At 38.5% G+C, this 19,594-nt stretch overlaps 1 protein-coding gene across 4 annotated transcripts in view; it reads left to right on the top strand.

The window, feature by feature from the left end:
* The window catches only part of LOC149502705 (neural cell adhesion molecule 1), a 123,257-nt gene that overhangs the window by 71,773 nt on the left and 31,890 nt on the right, over positions 1-19,594 (top strand). For all 4 annotated transcript variants that reach the window (XM_089728802.1, XM_089728801.1, XM_089728800.1 and 1 more), the window contains exons 4-5: positions 9,629-9,837; positions 11,117-11,227. In XM_089728802.1, coding sequence (XP_089584928.1) covers positions 9,629-9,837; positions 11,117-11,227 — 320 coding nt within the window. The remainder of the gene's footprint in view (positions 1-9,628; positions 9,838-11,116; positions 11,228-19,594) is intronic.

The raw sequence follows: 19,594 nt of genomic DNA, 5'->3' as shown, positions 1-19,594 counted from the left end.
CAATATCTTAAGATTAGTTATTTATTGCATAGATCGGTAGACGAGCCCACAGCCCACCTGCTGTTAGGTGGCTATCGGAACCCATAGACATCTATTTTAAGTGAACAAAATCTGCATTGCTTGTACATCTTTTTTTTTCATCTACATCATTGTTTTTATTCGTGACAGGACATCTTGTGAGTCCGCACGGGTAGGTACCATCACGTTTCGGTTTGAAGGGTGGGGCAGCCGTTGTAACTATATTGAGACCATAGAACTTATATCTCAAGGTGGGTGGCGCATTTACGTTGTAAATGTCAATGGGCTCCAGTCACCACTTAACATCAGGTGGGCTGTGAGCTGGTCCACCAATGTAAGCAATAAAAAAAGGCAAATAAGTAATCATCAACGAGCAATCATCGTTTATCAGTCTTTCTGGAATCATCAGAGCTGGTTCGTTCTATTAGGGCTACTAAAATTCAAGATGATAATTGTTATCAAACAAAAATCAACTTTATTGTCTAATACGGAAAGCTTACTTGCCGAAAACTGAGGCACACCTTTTAGTCTTTTTACTTTGAAACCATTGAAGCCATTGTATGAAAGTGTATGACACACACGAATTCCGAATATAACAATGTACGTCGTTACAAGTGTGGTGTGGTACAAGTAAAAGATTTAAGTGGAATATAATAACCCCAGACGTTATAGGCGCACAGCGGATTATGACGTCACCGATGTTAAAATGCAGGCGTGCGACAGAAAAGCGAAATGAACCCACTGTGACATATAAACAGTTCTAAATATAAATTTGACATTTGACATTAAAACTGTTTTTACTGAAACTGTATGTGTATAGTATTTTCTTCACGAGATGCAGACTAATTATAAATTACTATTACGATTTACAATCGCGTTGTTATTTTTTATTTTATTTTAATAATCTTATTGTTACGCCGGTAAGAGTAACGCCATCTATCGCCGAATAGTCGAACGAATATCGAAAGATCTAGTAGCATCTAGAACACTCGAGACGTGCAACGCCATCTATTGTCAGATAATAAAGCAATAAAGCTTACTATAAAGTCAATGATTATCTAGAAGATTGCACAAAGTGGGAATGAGTTGCTCGCTCCGGGCATTTCAATATTGTAATAATTGTTACGTTATAATACTCATTCTAAGAATGAATATTTAAAAAAAAATTATTATTTCAAAAAATAACCTAATATTTTAAAAAAAAATACATGCCTGCTGAGTTTCTTGTCAATTCTTTTCAGGACGGAGGCTAGTTTTTACGAATTGGCGGTAGTTCTTTTGACGTTCAACAAGTATGTACTTTCATTTATGTTGAATAAAATATTTTGATTGATTGAATGATTGATTGATAGCGGAAACATAATACTCGAAATGTGTGGAATATTCTCATTAATTTTAGGGATGGTATCGGCTATAAAAGCTTTGTAGAGGTGGCACGCAGTCAGTTAGTAATCGGAACTACTCGAAGCGAAACAGCAAACGGATCACCTGAAGCGAAGCGGAAGAAGCGAATTGAGAGTTTTAAAGTGTTTGTGAAGTGTTTAAACTGTTCTAAATGTTGAATACAGTGTTAACTTGTAATTCGGTAGAATTTTGTTTACCCCGAACCCGAGCGCGTAACAATATTATTTGCGATGTTTCAAATATACCTTTCGTAGTCTTCTTAGTGTAGTTCTTTACCCTTTGCTGTATTGTAGGGCATTGGACATTAGTAAAATCATATTTCATGGGAGTGTTTTTAAGACTTATACGACTCGAACTATTTTAGTGTTTTTTTTTGTCTCTCTTGAAACTTAATACAAGCAAATTAAGTTCTTTGAACTAAAGCGACTCGTGAAAGTTACTCAAGCTTATGTTACCAAGCTAAATCGAACTTAAACATAATCAAAACTTTTCATATTTACGTTACGTAAAGCTCGGTTCACTTCTCATCAACTCGCAAATCCTAAATAAACATTTACATGTTTATTTCTTCATATAAACTTGTGCTGTGAATTTAGTTCAATTCCAACTATTTGTTTAAATACTTCATTAATCTACGAAGCTACGGCGTAGCTCTGTAGCTACGGAGCTACGGAGCTACGGCTCTACGTCGTAGCATTCTGTTAATATTATTACTACGTTGATTGTTGATTTTGATTAAATTTCAAAAGGGATATAACGCGTTATGTTTTGTTGTTTAATAACATCTTGTAATAAGGCAAGTAATTTAATAACGCTGTTAGTTATTAGTGTTTATGATATGGGAAAACATAATAATTTGTTCGGTGAATTTCACGGTACATTATAACTATTGGAGCAAGAAAAGTCAATGTAATTTCTCAAGGATAACGATTCCGCTATCCTCTTTATTCTAGAAAGTGATATAAGGAGATAATATTTCTCACTGCACCGTCTAAAATAGCCTCATAAATACATGAGATTTAGTATATTGTTTCTCGTTTGGAATATGGTTTATGGTGTGTGTCGTTTATAACGTGGGTTAATGTGTGAATGTAAGTGTTTAAAATTATTTATATGTAGTAGTCAAATTTGAGGAAGGCTATATTGTTATAATATTTTAATAATATCGTAATTCATGTTCATTTTTCATGAGTAAAAACTCTTTTTGACAGTCTTCTTATAACGGACTGAGAAAGCTTCCAAAATTATAATGAATATCCAATTTAATGGATAAGTTGTGTGCTTATTCCAACATAGTTTAATAATACCGGTACTAAATCTATTTCAGTTGAATAAATAATTAATTGAAATAGAAATTTGCAATTTTAAAAAAAATATTGCTTAGATGGGTGGACGAGCTTACAGCCCATCTTGTGTTAAGTGGTTACTGGAGCCCATAGACATCCACAACGTAAATGCGCCACCTATCTTGAGATATAAGTTCTAAGGTCTCAGGTATAGTTACAACGGCTGCCCCACCCTTCAAGCCGAAACGCATTACTACTTCACGACAGAAATAGGCAGGGTGGTGGTACCCATCCGCGCGGGCTCACAAGAGGTCCTACCACCAATAATTACGCAAATTATAATTTTTGCGGGTTCTGTTTTTTATTACACGATGTTATTCCTTCACCGTGGAAGTCAATCGTGAACATTTGTTGAGTACATATTTCATTAGAAAAATTGGACCCGCCTGCGGGATTCGAACATCGGTGCATCGCTACATACGAATGCACCGGCCATCTTATCCTTTAGACCACGACGACTTCAAGATGATGATGGTGACCTTGAGATACAAGTTCTGAGAGGTCTCAAGTATAATTACTGTGGCTGCCCCACCCTTCAAACCGAAACGCATTACTGCTTCACGGCAGAAATAGGCAGGACAGAAATAGGAAATATTTTAATAATATCGAAATTTATGTTCATTTTTCCCGACGAATAACTCTTTTAGACAGTCTTCTTATAACGGACGGATAAAGCTTCGAAAGTTATAATGAATATCCGATTTAATGGATAAGCTGTGTGCCGTTTCAAAGCTAGTTTAAGAATGCCGATACTGAATGTATTTCAGTTGAATAAATAATTAATTGAAATAAAATTTTACAGTTTTATTTTATTTGACGTCACTTCTGTTATTTCATTATGCAACTTTTTTTGTTATGTAATTTTTAAAAACAAATTGTAGTGTATTTGTTGTTAATTGGGATTTCGGCTTCACGTCTAAAGGTGAATGGTGGCGGTGTCTATGCGATTCGTTCACTATTTAACGCCATAGAGCCTCATACACTCATCGCAATAAACACAAAAAATCTAGTCCATTACAAACAAACCAATCTCGACATCGGCTAAGATTGAGACAGCGAAAAACCTCAATGTAACTGTCCAAAAGCAAATTCCGGTAATAGTGAATCCAACTATATTCTTTCAAGTAAAACGAATAACGTGTTTTATTTAATGGCGTATAACTCGAACATTATCCAAATTGAACACAGAGTTCGGGACATTTGAGTTGTCTACCGAATCGCTTCGTTAGATCGTGGCTAACGAACCATTCCAGCGATTTCTTACTCGGCTGGAGATGCGCTCTATTCTGTTTGTTCCGACAGAGAATCGGCGGATAATCGACAGAAGATAGCTTCGGATATTTCAAAAAGTTTGGCAACGTAAATCGAAGCTTGTGTTAGATGCATTGCGCAGTTTTTTAGCTTAAGTCTTCTAAAGACTACAGGGATTGTGGTCGGTCATATACTGTTACGCGCACAGATTTTTTTTTGTTTTTCCCTACCTATTCTAGTGACCTCGAGGGGTCATGCTAGATTCACCGAACGAGTAGGTGAGCTCACGGGACTCTAACTTGGAACGTTGTTAACACTGGCCCTAGCAAGAGCAGTGCTTCGCAGAATCTATCACCGGATCGAAAACGCGACCCACTTGGAAAATCCGGCGAGAAACCCAGTGAGCTGTGCGTGAGGAAACGCGCACCGTCTTATCTTTACACTTATCACTTATCTGTTCCGTTATATTATAATTTGCAAAAGGACAAGCATTATCTGGAACTTGTAACAGATAAAGGTAGTTGGAAGATTTAGTTGCAATCAAAAATTAATTCAACGTTGAGTAAGCTTATCGTGGTCAATGAATAAGATTGATTTTTTTATATCGAGCGATGTGATTATGCTGGGACTCGATTGTCCCCAGGTGATGAAACTCATTGTTTTTAATTCAAATTCGTAAATTCCACGCTACAGCTATAAATTAGCGTAATCACTGTTGGTAAGCCATACATTACGTTTCAATGATCCACCAAATAATAATATTGAGACTCCGACCTCATGGTTCAAACGAGTGGTGCTATTCCAAGCTGTGCCCACACCAGGTGGAATTAGGCTCTAAAACACGGGTTCTATCAGAACGTTCTGATCTAGTAAAATGAAAGTATGAAAAGTTAATAAGTTATATGTAGAACAGTAAAAAAGAATGGTGCTTCAAAGAACAAAAATATATTGTGAATGGAGGATTACTGGTAGTAGGAGCTCTTGTGAGTCCGCACGGGTAGGTACCGCCACCCTGCCTATTTCTGCCGTGAAGCGGTAATGCGTTTCACTTTCAAGGGTGGGGTAGCCGTTGTAGCCATATTGAGACCGTAGAACATATATCTCTAAGTGGATGGCGCATTTACGTTAATGTAGATGTCTATTGGCTCCAGTAATCACTTAACACCAGGTGGGCTGTGAACTCGTCCACCCATCTAAGCAATAAAAAAAAAGAATGCGTATTTTCATCTGCAATGATCAACAATATCAAAATTGTACCCAAAATTGTTCATGTCATTGAACAGCATTGAGTAAACTACAGCGAAAACAACACGTCATTTCGTTTAATTACCAATTTTTTTAATAACGCAAATTAAAACAAAACCTAATCTCATTTCAATTATTTTTTTAATAAAATTAATTACATCATCGATTTTTTTTTACATAACACCAAATTTAAACTAAAGCTGGAAACATACGATACATTACCCGGGATTCGGAGCCGATTTGTTCCGGTTCCTGCGGGATTAATGCAAGTCCCTCCGAACATGATCCCGGTGCTATGTACTCACACGCTTTAGCAGTTCATCCTTATTAATTGGGAGATAAAAACGGGTATAAGTAGACGTTTAATTGGCGGAAAGGGTTTTGAGAATAAAGCAAGTTTTAGGGACATATATGAAGTGAATGATGATTTTATTACTGGTGGTAGGACCTTTTGTGAGTCCAGACGGGTAAGTACCACCACCCCGCCTATTTCTGCCGTGAAGCAGTAATTCATTTTGCTTTGAAGGGTGGGGCAGCCATTGTAACCATACTGAGACCTTAGAACATATATCTCGAGGTGGGTTGCGCATTTACGTTGTAGATGTCTATGGGCTCCAGTAACCACTTAACACCAGGTCGTCCACCCATACAAGCAATAAAAAAAACAGATAAGAGTCCGTGTAATTCTAATAACAAACTGTTAATAAAATTTAATAATCATAATAATAATAATACACATTTATTTCAAACATAAATTTACAAAAAATGAAAAAAAAATTAAAAGAAAAATAACGAGGCTTGGAAAGGGTTACCGGCTCAGCAATGCCTAACAGTATCGAGACAATCGGTACTGCGGCGCTGACCTTCCGCCGGCACCTGCGGAGGGACGTGCACACCAGCATTAGACCGACCAATCATTATCTGAGCTTAGAATAACAACAAGAACAATAAAAACAATGAAATACATATATTAAATTATAAAAAAATTACTGCGCAATTACAGCACGGAATAGTTAAAATGGATATTTTCGAATTGTATTTGCATATTCAGAAGATATACTTTTACATTTGCTTTAAAATATCTTAGATCTGAATGAATGTAACGTTTTAATTAATAAAAATATTGTTTAGTGTTATCTCTGAGATGCTGGTGATCGGTCATATTGTGGACTGGCATGATTGTAATATCGCGTTTTGGCTCAAATAGCGGCATACAGTTTTAATTAAATGCAATATTTTAAATCTTATATCTTTAAACGAGCAATTCTTGTATTTATTTATTTTTTATTTATTGCTTAGATGAGTGGATGAGCTCACAGCCCACCTGGTGTTAAGCGGTTACTGGAGCCCATAGACATCCATAACGTAAATGCGCCACCCACCTTGAGATATAAGTTCTAAGGTCTCACGTATAGTTACAACGGCTGCCCCACCCTTCAAACCGAAACGCATTACTGCTTCACGGCAGAAATAGGCAGGGCGGTGGTACCCACCCGCGCGGACTCACAAGAGGTCCTACCACCAGTAATTACGCAAATTATAATTTTGCGGGTTTCATTTTTATTACACGATGTTTTTCCTTCACCGTGGAAATCAATCGTTAACATTTGTTGAGTACGTATTTCATTAAAAAAATTGGTACCCGCCTGAGATTCGAACACCGGTGCATCGCTCAACACGAATGCACCGGACGCACGTCTTATCCGCAAGGCCACGACGACTTCAAAAATAAATATAATGTGTATAAATATAATCTGAATCTCCGAAACGGCTCCAACGATTTTCATAAAATCCCCTGTATACTAAATGCAGGGGATTTCGCGGGCTATAAATCGACCTAGCTACGATTTATTTTCAGAAAATGTTGTTTTATTCGTTTTTTGCAATAATCAACTTTATCGATAATCAACTTAAACATAAACTTTTTTTTTTTTTAATGAAAGTAACATATAATATAATATCAATATGTAATTCGTATTTAAATATAGTTTCTAAAAAACACAATTTATAAAAAAAAAAAACCTAGCAAAGCCCCGATCATCCCCTATTTTGATTTTATGTTACAAAGTAAATTCAGCTCCTTATGCATTGTCAACTTAAAACTAAATCTTTAAACAATCCAAATAAAAATTATTCCAGGTAACAGCGACCTAATTAATTAGCTAATCATTTTAATGCATCTTTAATAAGCCTTCGAGTATTACTATTAAGAAGGAGCTTTTAGAATATTTTGAATGAAAAAAAGAAAACTTCCAAACGCGACCCGCGAAAAGCCTTTTCCGTAACCCCAATTTTCAAAAGTGCCTTAACTTAGTTTAACTAACGTATTGCGTTCTCGACTTACGTTACGATGCTGCACACAAATCTAGCTCTTAAAACAAAAGGCTTACAAACGAAAGTTCTTAGACAGTCAAAATACGTAGTCGAACAACGGTTTTCCCCTGTGCTCCTGATAAATACGCGGTGAATTTAACTTACGAGATAAAACGTGTTTTAAAAATGGTCTACATTACATTGCGGGGTGGGAGTCAGGGTGAATACTGGGCATTCGTTTTATTCACGTAATCTTACTTACGCTTGTACATGATATAGCTTCTAATACAACAAATCGGTAGACCAATTACAACCCACCAGGTATTTGTCGGAATCGATCGATGGGATATCGCTATTGTCAGCGGGCAGAGCGTTCAGACTTGGATCTGATGACTTAAGGAGGACGGGGGCATAAGATGATTTTTTTATTGCCTTTGTAGGCAGACGAGCATACGGCCCACCTGATGGTGAGTGGTTACCGTCGCCCATGGACTTCAGCAATGCCAGGCCGGAGCCAAGCTGCTTCCTACCGCAAAAGCCGCTGCCTACCGCAAGTACTTTAATTAATGTTGAATAAAAAAAAAATTGTTTCATTGATTGATACGGCCCACCTGATTGTGAGTGTTTATCGTCGCCCATGGACTTAAGCAATGCCAGGGGCAGAGCCAAGCCGCTGCCTACCGTTGAGTACTCTCCACAAGCCTCGTTTGAAGAAGGACATGTCATAGCGCTCGGGAAACACCGTGGAGGGGAGCACATTCCAAAACCGGATGGTACGTGGCAAAAAATATCTGTAAATTCTATTAACAGTTTGTTATTAGAATTATACAGCCTCTTATCATTAGTTTAGTTTCCGAACATATTTTGGAACCAGTAAGCGCTCACTAAGAGCATATTGTTATGCGCTGGGGTTCGGGATAAATAAAATTTCACCAAATTACAACTTAAAAACTGTATTCAACACTTAAAACACTTAAACACTCAACAAACACTTTAAAACTCTCAATTCGCTTGTTCCGCTTCGCTTCAGGTGATCCGTTCGCTATTTCGCTTCGAGTAGTTCCGATTACTGATTGACTGCGCGCCATCCCTACAACGCTTTTATAGCCGATACCTCATCCCTAAAATTATCGAGAACATTCTACACACCTCTAATCGTAGTTACCGCTGTCTGACAATAGATGGCGTTGTACTTCCCGAGCGTTCTAGGTCCTTCGATATTCGTTCGACTATTCGGCGACAGATGGCGTTAGTTTTGCCGGCGTAACAATATTAAATCGCATGACGTGGGTCACAGACCCCCGGTGGTGAGCTGCCTCCGCACCTGTGCGTCCCGGGGTTGTGAAATGACTGCAGAGCTTTTTGCTTGCAACGCGATCTTCTACGTAAATAAGAAAATGCATTATCTCTTTTCACTGTTCCTATTTTAAATAGTAATGTGCTTTGTACTGTTTTATGAGTTCGTACGGAATTGTGGGTGTTTTTAAATTTTCTTTTTCGGCTCAGATAAGTTGTTACCGTTTTTTCATTTTTTATTGCTTAGATGGGTGGACGAACTCACAGCCTACCTGGTGTGAGACATAAGTTCTAAGGTCTTAATGTAGTTACAACGGCTGCCCCACCCTTCAAACCGAAATGCATTAGTGCTTCACGGCAGAAATAGGCAAGGCGATGGTACCTTCCCGTGCGAAGTCTCAAGAGGTCCTACCACCAGTATTATTAATTATAATTTTGCGGGTTTCATTTTTATTAGGCGATGTTATTCCTTCACCATGGAAGTCAATCGTGAACATCTGTTAAGTATGTATTAGAAAAATTGGGACTACGGGATTCGAACACCGTTACATCGCTAGATATACGAATGCACCGGACGTCTTATCCTTTAGGCCACGACGACTTCAAGCAATTTCGATGATTGAAGTCCATTGATATTCGATTATACTATTATATATGAACTCAGAGCACAACTTCTCAAGGCCGTTGTCAATATTATTGAAATGAAGACACAAAACCTTTCAAAAAAAAAACTGAATAATCTTATTCCTTGACAGCTTCGATGTTCGCGGCAGGAGTTTCAACAAGGCCCTTCACTGGTCAGACCCTACCGCCTTCGGGAGGAGGGCGTACTTCGTGACCATGTCCCGACCCTCGGCTCTGACTGTTGACGGCGTGCAGTTAGACGACGAAGGGGTATACCGCTGCAGAGTCGACTTCAAGAATTCACCAACGAGAAACTTCCAGATCAAATTGAATGTCGTCGGTAAGGTTTTGAAATTTTACGACCTTTTTTTTTTATTGCTTAGATGGGTGGACGAGCTGACAGCCCACCTGGTGTTAAGTGGTTATTGGAGCCGATAGACATTTACAATGTAATTGTGCCACCCAGCTTGAGATATAAGTTTTAAGATCTCAGTATAGTTACAACGGCTGCCCCATCCTTCAAGCCGAAACGCATTACTGCTTCACGGCAGAAATAGGCGGGATGTTGGTACCTACCCGTGCGGACTCACATGAGGTCCTACCACCAGTAAAAGACCTGACCAAGATTCAGGTGCCACTTATCGCCGATAGTGGTTATTAGTAGATAGTGGTTCCAAATCCATTGGTTGGCCAATGTGTAACATAACACAAACAGACTTACAATAAAATCATGCTGCTGTATCATTAAAATATGATCTGGCTTTTACATGTGGAGGCACTGTCTTTTGATGGTGTTTGGTTTGTTTGTAAATGGATTTTTTTTATAGCTCTTGTGGGCAGACGAGCATACGGCCCACCTGATGGTGAGTGGTTGGTTACCTTCGCCCATGAACTTCAGCAATGCTAGGGGCAGAGCCAAGCCGCTGCCTACCGTTAATAAATCTCCACAAGCTTCGTTTGAAGAAAGACATGTTATAGCGCTCGAGAAATACCGTGGAGGGGAGCTCATTCCAAAGCTGGATGGTACGTGGCAAAAAAGATCTCTGGAAACGCATTGTTGATGAACGCAGTGGCTCCAGGTAGTAAGGATGAACTCTACTCCGGTGGCGGGTGGTGCGATGGTAAAAACGAGATGATGGTATGATCTCAAACAATTTCTCAAGGCACTCCCCATGGATTAAAACGTAGAACGAAGTCACGACGGTCCACGTGGCGTTAAATGGCTGACGGAGCTTACGTCACAACGTGTGTTATCTCTTCCGGCTTGACACATGAGGCCTGGATTTATTTTATTGCTTAGATGAGTGGACGAGCTCACAGCCCACATAGTGTTAAGTGGTTACTGGAGCCCATAGACATCTACAACGTAAATGCGCCATCCACCTTGAGATATAAGTTCGAAGGTCTCAAGTATAGTTACAACGGCTGCCCCGCCCTTCAAACCGAAACGCATTACTGTTTCACAGCAGAAATAGGTTGGGTGGTGGTACCTACCCGTACGGACTCACAAGAGGTCCTACCACAGGTAATCATGCATGGTATTGCCGATCAGAAATGGCGTCAGGCCTCTCAATTTCATCTGCATATTTAGGCATTGTTAAAGCTTAACGTCCTTTCAGTTCCACCGCATCAGCTCCTTCTGTACGACGAAGCTGGTCATGACGTGGCGGGAGTTGTTGGGCCATTAGAAGAGGGGGGCAACTTTACATTGCTTTGCGAGTTGAGAGGAGGTAAGTTTTTATTAGAAAATACTTTACATTTAGGTCATTTATCTTAATTAGCAGTTATCTCAATGATGAGAGGTGCTACTACTGCTTTTCGTAGCTACTGGCCAAAGTCGGGTGTCCATAAGGGTAAAGTCAGGTATCCATAATTCTATAACTTGATGCAATTATATATTCTCCTAAGTGTTTTTTTTTAGCGACTATAATAAGAGGTGCGATAATGCTCATCTAAACGCATTATAAAATATATTCATAATTTTTCTCATTTTTTGTAGATATTTCTGTAGAATTGAGATCTTGGCACATAAAATAAAATATTCACCTATAATAATAAATTATTTCACTGTTGACCAAACTTTTATACTTCTTTTCTAAAATATTTTTATTATCTTCTTCTTCTATATATACGGTGTTAATGTGTGCACGATGCGGAGGGGTACCCTAACCGGGAAAAAACGTCCGTAACGTAAGATTTTTTCTATTTATTTTGTTATCAACAGACGTTGCTGCACGTAAATTTAACAATTCCTGAATCGCGGTGACGAGATGTTACACAGTTGATAGACTTTCTCGTATTTCTCTTGCTAAATCATACTTACCTGGCCTAGGGGATACCGTGACCATGCAGGCGGTTCCCCCAGGGCGAGGCTGCTCCATTGCACTGCGGAGTGGTTGACCCTCGCGATTATTTTTATTTTTATCAATAAAAAAATCATAATAAAAATGTATACCCGAATAATTATTTTCTTTATACCTCGAATAGAACTTAAAATTAACATTTTTTTAACAAGGATCTTCATTCCTATCCGGTGTCCCACGACACCACACATCCTTTTTTTTTGTATCACCAAAGTATTACTAAGCTAACCCTCCTCGTAATGCAAATGCTAGTATCAAGTTTCTTCACAATCGGAACAATAGCTTAAAATCCTACCTATATTTTTTTAGCTGCTTCTTTATCACAATTACTGTCATTCAAAGCTTAATCGTGCGGAAGTATTACTAAAAAGGCAAAAATATATGGATTTGCAAGACTTGGTTTACCAGAGAAAGAGAATATTTCTGAAGTAAGTTGTTTTTCTATTTCGTCAAGCATGAGCGACTACCCTTACGATGAGGGTAGTGATGTCAGCATGACAGCATACCTGACGTCACGCTTTTAAAAAACAACCAGGACATCTGTGCTCCTTCATATATACTACACAGTTCATTCAAACTAAAATAAAATAAAAAAGTTCTCCCATGAAAAATCATACATGATCACGGTTTTAATAATATGTAAGTTTATTTTGGATATCAGCGTAACACACATAACGCCCTCTCTTCCCACATGCGAATTGTATTTAGTCGTCAAAATGGTTTTCCAGTGTACAAAAATAGAATACTCGTACAAGCGTGTGCGGTTTTATTATTGCCATCATACGTGAATGAAAGCGATGTGTTGGATGTCATATATATATATCTTTATATTTTGTGATCTTTTAACGATGAAGGGAAGATCTTTCACGTCATTACAGATTCTCCCGTACCATTAACGGTGCTTTTAGGTACTACAAGCACCGGTCACCGTCCTTGTCGAACCCGTCGCTTGTGACGAAGGGCTCGACGAGTGAATTAACTCATAGACTCAGTCCACTCGCCGGATCTTCTCAGTGGGTCGCTTTTCCGATCCGATGGTAGATTCTGCGAAGCACTACTCTTGCTAGGGCCAGTGTTAGCAACACTCCCGGTTTGAGCCCCGTGAGCTCACCTACACGTCAAAGATAAGCTGAAATAGCCTCTTAAGGCTATCAGCATAGATACGGAAAAAAAGAAGATCTTCAGCTCAGCTCAATAGACCGACGATCCAAATGCTGTCGTTCGGAACTTGTATATATGCAAGCTTACATTGAAAATGTCGTAAGCGAGATTCAGGTTTCTGCTAGATATCTTGTGTTGAATAATAGTTGCCGCCGGAATAATTAATGAAAAAGTAAAAGCTTTTATTAGAACTTAAAGCTTAAGCATTTTTACCAGTCGACCATGGAGTGGTGCTGAGACAGTCTATCGTGGAAGCATTTAAAAATTTAATGTGGATAATTTTGTTTGAAGTCGTCGTGGCCTAGATTATAGGACGGCAGGTTTTTTTTTTTATTGCTTAGATGGGTGGACGAGCTCACAGCCCACCTGGTGTTAAGTGGTTACTGGTGCCCATAGACATCTACGACGTAAATGCGCCACCCACCTTGAGATATAAGTTCTAAGGTCTCAAATATACCTAGTCAGATCATAAATTCTGTCACATGTTTAATGTAAAATAATTGAAACAAGTTTATTCATTATGTAACCATTCATATACCAAAATAAACTTAACAAAACATAGATTCTTATGACACTAAAGTTTATTCAAAATGACCTCCGTGATTTTGAATACAGGCCTTCAATCTGCGCGGCCAGTCGTCTATCGCAGCACGAACGAGGTCCATGTCAATATCGGCGGCTGCCTTAATCAAGGATGTCTTGAGTGACTCCAAATTGGGATGAGGCTTTGATCACGCCTTTTCCTCCAAGTGTTGCCATATCTTGTAATCTAACGGATTCAAATCTGGACTGGAGGAGGGCCAGTCTTCGTGCCGGATGAAGTCGATTTCACGCGCCGCCAGCCAGTCTTGTGTGCTCTTCGCTCTATGAGCTGGCGCCGAATCTTGTTGGAATACCCAGTGCCTGTTATTGAACATGGTATGAGAAACAGGTTCCACAAGGTTCGTCAGGACTGTATTTTGATACACAACTGCATTCGTTTTTACACCTTTCTCACAAAAATGTACCTCTGTTAAGCCCCAATAAGAAACTCCCAACCATACCATGAGCGAGGATGGAAAATGACCTCGTTGGACACGCGGAATACGGTTGCTCGCTTCTTCACTACTGTGTGCGTACACCTTATCATTTTGTTTGTTGTAGATCTCTTCTACGGTAAAAATTTTTTCATCCGAAAAAAGTATTTCCCGATTTTTTTTTCCCGCGTACCGCTTCAACAAAGCGCGGCATCTCTTCAGTCTCGGGTCTATTAGACGAGCATTCAAACGATGTCCTGTTTTTCTTCGATATGCCCGAAGCCCTAAGTCTTCATTTAACACCCTTTTCACCGTGGTTCTGCTTAACCCCATCTGAAGGGCCAACAGTTTCTGCTTACGTTTGGGATTTCTTTGAATTCGCGCCTTCACAGCTTTTATCACTGCTGGAGTCCTAGCAGACCGAAGGCGACCACTTCTTGACCTGTCATCTACACTAGAGTCTTCATTGTATCGTTTGATGGTACGATAAACGAATCTTTTGATTATATTCGAATTTTTCAGTATGTTAAAAATTTGAATTGGCGCGTAACCGCAACCATGCAACGCAATAACTGCAACACGGTCTTCTTTAAGCGTCCACTCCATATTTAAAAATGAGTAAAATTCTAAAAGTATACATTTTTATTTTCATGAACAATTCGACATTCGAATTCAATAAACTTTTTTGTGGCCAGCATTCTAAAAGAAAAGTTTTTACTGTGTGACAACACTTATGACCTGACTAGTTAGTTACAATGGCTACCCCACCCTTCGAACCGAAACGCATTACTGCTTCACGGCGGAAATAGGCGGGGTGGTGGTACCTACCCGTGCGGACTCCCAAGAGGTCCTACCACCAGTGAACCAGGTTAACTCATAATGAACGATGCAACTGTTCCAGGGTTCGAATCCCGCAGGAGGGTTCCTATTTTTCTAACGACACACGTACTTCATACTTACACAGTGAATTAATAACATTGTGTAATAAAAATCAAACCCCCAAAATTATAATTTGCGTAATTGCCGGTGGTAGCACCTCTTGTAAGTCCGCACGGGTAGATACCACCACCCTACCTATATTCTGCGGATTATACTTATTGCAACAGCCAACTGGCATTGCCATTAGTAGTATAAGTCCTTAAGGGTATGTATTAGTAATGTATTTCGGTTTGAAGAGCAGGGCAGCCGTTGTAAAACTATACTGAGACCTTAGAACTTATATCTCGAGGTGGGTGTCGCATTTACGTTGTAGATGTCAATGGGCACTTAACACCAGGTGTACTATAAGCTCATCCACCCATCTAAACAATAAAAAAAAAGTGGAGTTATCAATTTTGATATGCAATAATCAGTTATTGCATAACAATATTCAATAATGCACCATAAGAGTCATCTTCCGTCTCAGCTCAAGCTATGACTTATCCTTCTTCTAACGAGGCTTGTGGAGAGTATTAAACGTTAGGCAGCGGCTTTGCTCGGCCCCTGGCATTGCTGACGTCCATGGGTGACGGTAACCACTCACTATCAGGTGGGCCGTCGCCCGTCTGCCTACAAGGCCAATAAAAAAAATTAGATTCAAGTATTTCAGTCTGATGCTTAACGTTGTAATTTCCACCACATTTCTCAATATCGGTGGAGGTACTTCGGTAATCTAATGAAATAAAAAATTAACATGGGATTAGTTATTTGCACTAAGCCTATTAAATCGTGACTCCAAAGTCTAATTTTAGCATTTCGGAAATATATTAACGTTACATAATTAATACCATACCAATTAACCAATAAAAAAGTTAAATATAAATTATTTTTATTTATTTATTTATACTTCATGCACAAAACAAAACTTGTACACAGGCGGACTTAATGCCGTGGGCATTCTCTTCCAGTCGACCATAGGGTGGTGCCGAGATAATGCATGGTAGGTGCATTAACAAAAGAATAACAAACAACAACAACAAAACAAAAAGAGAACAAAATCAAAACAAAAATCTGTTTAGAGCAATTCTAAACATGAAGTTTTTATTACTATTTTTTGAATTCTGAAATAGAATAATAATTTTGACAACACATTCATTGTAAATCAATCAACAATTCAGGTCGTACGTGCTCGTGTTGTAACTAATTAAAATAAAATTAAAAAATAATCTTCTCTCTAAATATATCGAATTATTGAAGCGACCAGCACAAAATACAGTCCACGCTCTACACAAAATCTTCCTTAAAATAACATCTCAGTATTATAGAATACACATAATGTTAAATAAAGGTACTTGTACAGATTACATATTATTATGACTTTGTATGCATAAATAAACATACTACAGTTTAATATACCTATGTATAAAATAGTAAAATACATACATACACATAATGACACATAATATAATACACATGTAAAGTAATAACGGCCGTCTGGTGTAGTGGTAAGTGACATGGTCACTACACAAGGGGGTCGCGGGTTCGAATCCCGCCAAGGGAAGATGTTTATATGATAAATATAAATGTCTTTTCCAGGGTTATGGATGTATATTAAATATATGTATGTGTATAATAAAAATCTTACATTTATTTCCGTTATCTGGTACCTGTAACACAAGTTCTTTACGAACTTATCACGGGACCAGTTAACGTGGCGTGATTGTTAGTAAATATTTATTTATTTATTATTTATTTATTTATAATAATATATAAATAACCATAATATAATGTATTATTTTATTCACATAAAAATAAAGTTTACTAGGGTAAAACTATAGCACGAATTGAGATGCTCTATAAAGAGATACAACATTTAAAGCTATTGCTTCACCAGTTTTCTTCTTCTAATGTTTCAATATTCAAAGTAACATTTATGTGATATGTATAACATAATAACCTCTTTAAGTCATAAATCATATCGAGGTTACATATATTTATAATTAACATTTTTTTTTTTTTTTTAATGAAACAAAAACTTTATTACACGTGGTAGGACCTCTTGTGAGTCCGCACGGGTAGGTACCACCACCCCGCCTATTTCCGCCGTGAAGCAGTAATGCGTTTCGGTTCGAAGGGTGGGTGTAGCCGTTGTAACTATACTGAGACTTTAGAACTTATATCTCGAGGTGGGTGGCGCATTTACGCTGTAGATGTCTATGGGCTCCAGTAACCACTTAACAACAGGTGGGCTGTGAGCTCGTCCATCCATCTAAGCAATAAAAAAAATCGTTTTTCACAATACCAATTGCCAATCTAACAATAATACCTGAAGAAGAAAGGAAAGGAAGGAACAAGAGATTTTTCATACGAAACCTATTAGGATAACCTTCATGCGTGTATGCTAGTATAAATATGTGTCGGCGAAGGAACGAAGCAATTCACGAACAATAGTTATCATATTAGTCACTCAGACAGGCCGACAAAGGTACGCACGAGCAGAGTGGGCCAAATATAAAGATTGAGTTAAGATGTCGGTTCGGTGTGCCCGACGGCGAATTTTAACGCGCTTTTATTAGTCTTTTTTTTATTTCTTAGATTGGTGGACGAGCTCACAGCCCATCTGATTTTAAGTGGTTACTGAAGCCCATAGATATCTACAACGTAAATGCGCCAACTGCCTTGAGATATAAGTTCTACGGTCTCAGTATAGTTACAACGGCTGCCCCAGCCTTCGAACTCAAACGCGTTACTGCTTCACGGCAGAAATTGCCACTCAGTGATAACCACTCAACACCAGGTGAACTGTGAATTCGTTCAATAATCTAAGCGAAAAATAAATAAATAAAAAAGATCAAAATACTAATATCTGGAATACAGTGGATGAGGGCATCGGTTCCCATTAGTAACGATAAATTCTGCCATAACAGCAAATTTTTCAATGGAACCTTCTTGAACAATTCCACAGAGCTCTTCTAAAAGTGAGCACTCTTTATTCACGTAATTAGACAGGAGAGCTCTTAGCTAACCCGATGTCAATTTAGTTTTATTATTACATTAATTATCTGTTCATTTTCAAACAATCATTAGATACCGGGAACAAAAACGTGCCCTTCAATTGTGATTATTCATGAGTCGTCATGAGTCTTGAGCTACAAAAAAATTATTCATTATGTGTAAAGTCGGTTTACGGACGACCGTTTTACGTGATAACATAAGTAGCATAGCTATTTGAACTGCTAGCTCTGACGTCACGCGCGAAGAGATGAATGTGTCACAAGCCAACGCTTGCGCCGAACGTGCCTCTCTATCGCTTGATCCGCGCTCTCTCTCTTGCATGCTCAAGCTCAAGCGGAACCTGAAATTATTTCGTGCGTGCGGTCAGTGTTCATAAAATAAATAATAGTTTAAAAAAACGAACGAAATACGCTTTTATAGAAAATCCAACAAAAAAATAGTTTTTTTTTTTTTTTAATAAATTTGAATTAAAAAAAACATCAGAGAGAGAGAGAGAAACATGCGCACGCCGCACCGCGCACGGCTTACAACTACAGCAAAAACTGTGGTTACAACTTTTTGTCTTAATTTTTTCCGTCTAGCCCCCTTTCGCAACGCGCAATAAGGAACTTTGTTCCAATAGTGCAAGAAAAAATGATTTTATTGTAAATAAGCGTGGAGTGCATGGTATCATTATAATTTTTTATATTGAATTGTCATCAGTCCTTAATAAGTATGCCAAATTTCGATTTAATCCGACGTTTTGAGGAGGATCAAAATCATGTTCAAAGATTCCGTTACATACTAACATACGTACGTCTGAAGCTAATAAAAGCGTATTAAAAATCTAACAATTCCGCTGTGCTCGCCAAGCGTTTACGAGTCGCAGCATTGAAAACGCACACTTAAACAGTAGACGAGAGCAAATCGAAAAACACGAACTATTACTTTTACAAATGACGCTTATGTTACGACAGTGAACGGGGCATTTTTCTTACTTTCTCCCCCTTTGTTAGTTTACACGCGGGCGGGCGACGTTTTATTCGAAACCTTATAACTCCATATTTATGTTCTCTGAAGGGCAAAGGGTCTGTTTCAAACATGTACGAAGAGTCATGTTTGAAAACGGTTTAGTAAAGCACACAGATTTCCACAAGAACGGCGATATGTGTTCGTAATATAAGGTTATTGACAAGTAAATTGACAATAGACACAGTCGCGACTCCGATCCGGTGGTAGATCCTGCGAAGCAGCTGACACCAGCCCTTTTACTAGGGCTAATGTCAGCAAGTTTTCGCAGGTTGAGCCCGTGAGCTCACCTACCCGTCCCCGCGAATCTCAAATAGCCCTTTAGTCTACCAACGAATAGCTAAATTGAGGTATACATGTCTTATGTAGTTTTAAAACAAAAAAAACTTAAAGAGAAAACCGAACTAACAATAAATTTCAACTTCTTTTACACCGATCAACATATTACAGCGATGTCATAAAATTATTGCTACGCCGGTAAGAGTAACGCCATCTGTCGCCGAATAGCCGAAACGAATATTAAAGGATCTAGTAACGCCGAGAACGATTGAGAAGTACAACGGCATTTATTGTCAGATAGCGGAAACACACGTCGAAGCTACTCGACTTGCCCGGA

This window comes from Bombyx mandarina, chromosome 07, assembly GCF_030267445.1.
Source record: "Bombyx mandarina strain Sakado chromosome 07, ASM3026744v2".
In the NCBI taxonomy this organism is placed as follows: domain Eukaryota; kingdom Metazoa; phylum Arthropoda; class Insecta; order Lepidoptera; family Bombycidae; genus Bombyx; species Bombyx mandarina.
Note: the sequence above shows the minus strand (reverse complement) of the source record. Positions and strands in the feature narration are given on the sequence as shown.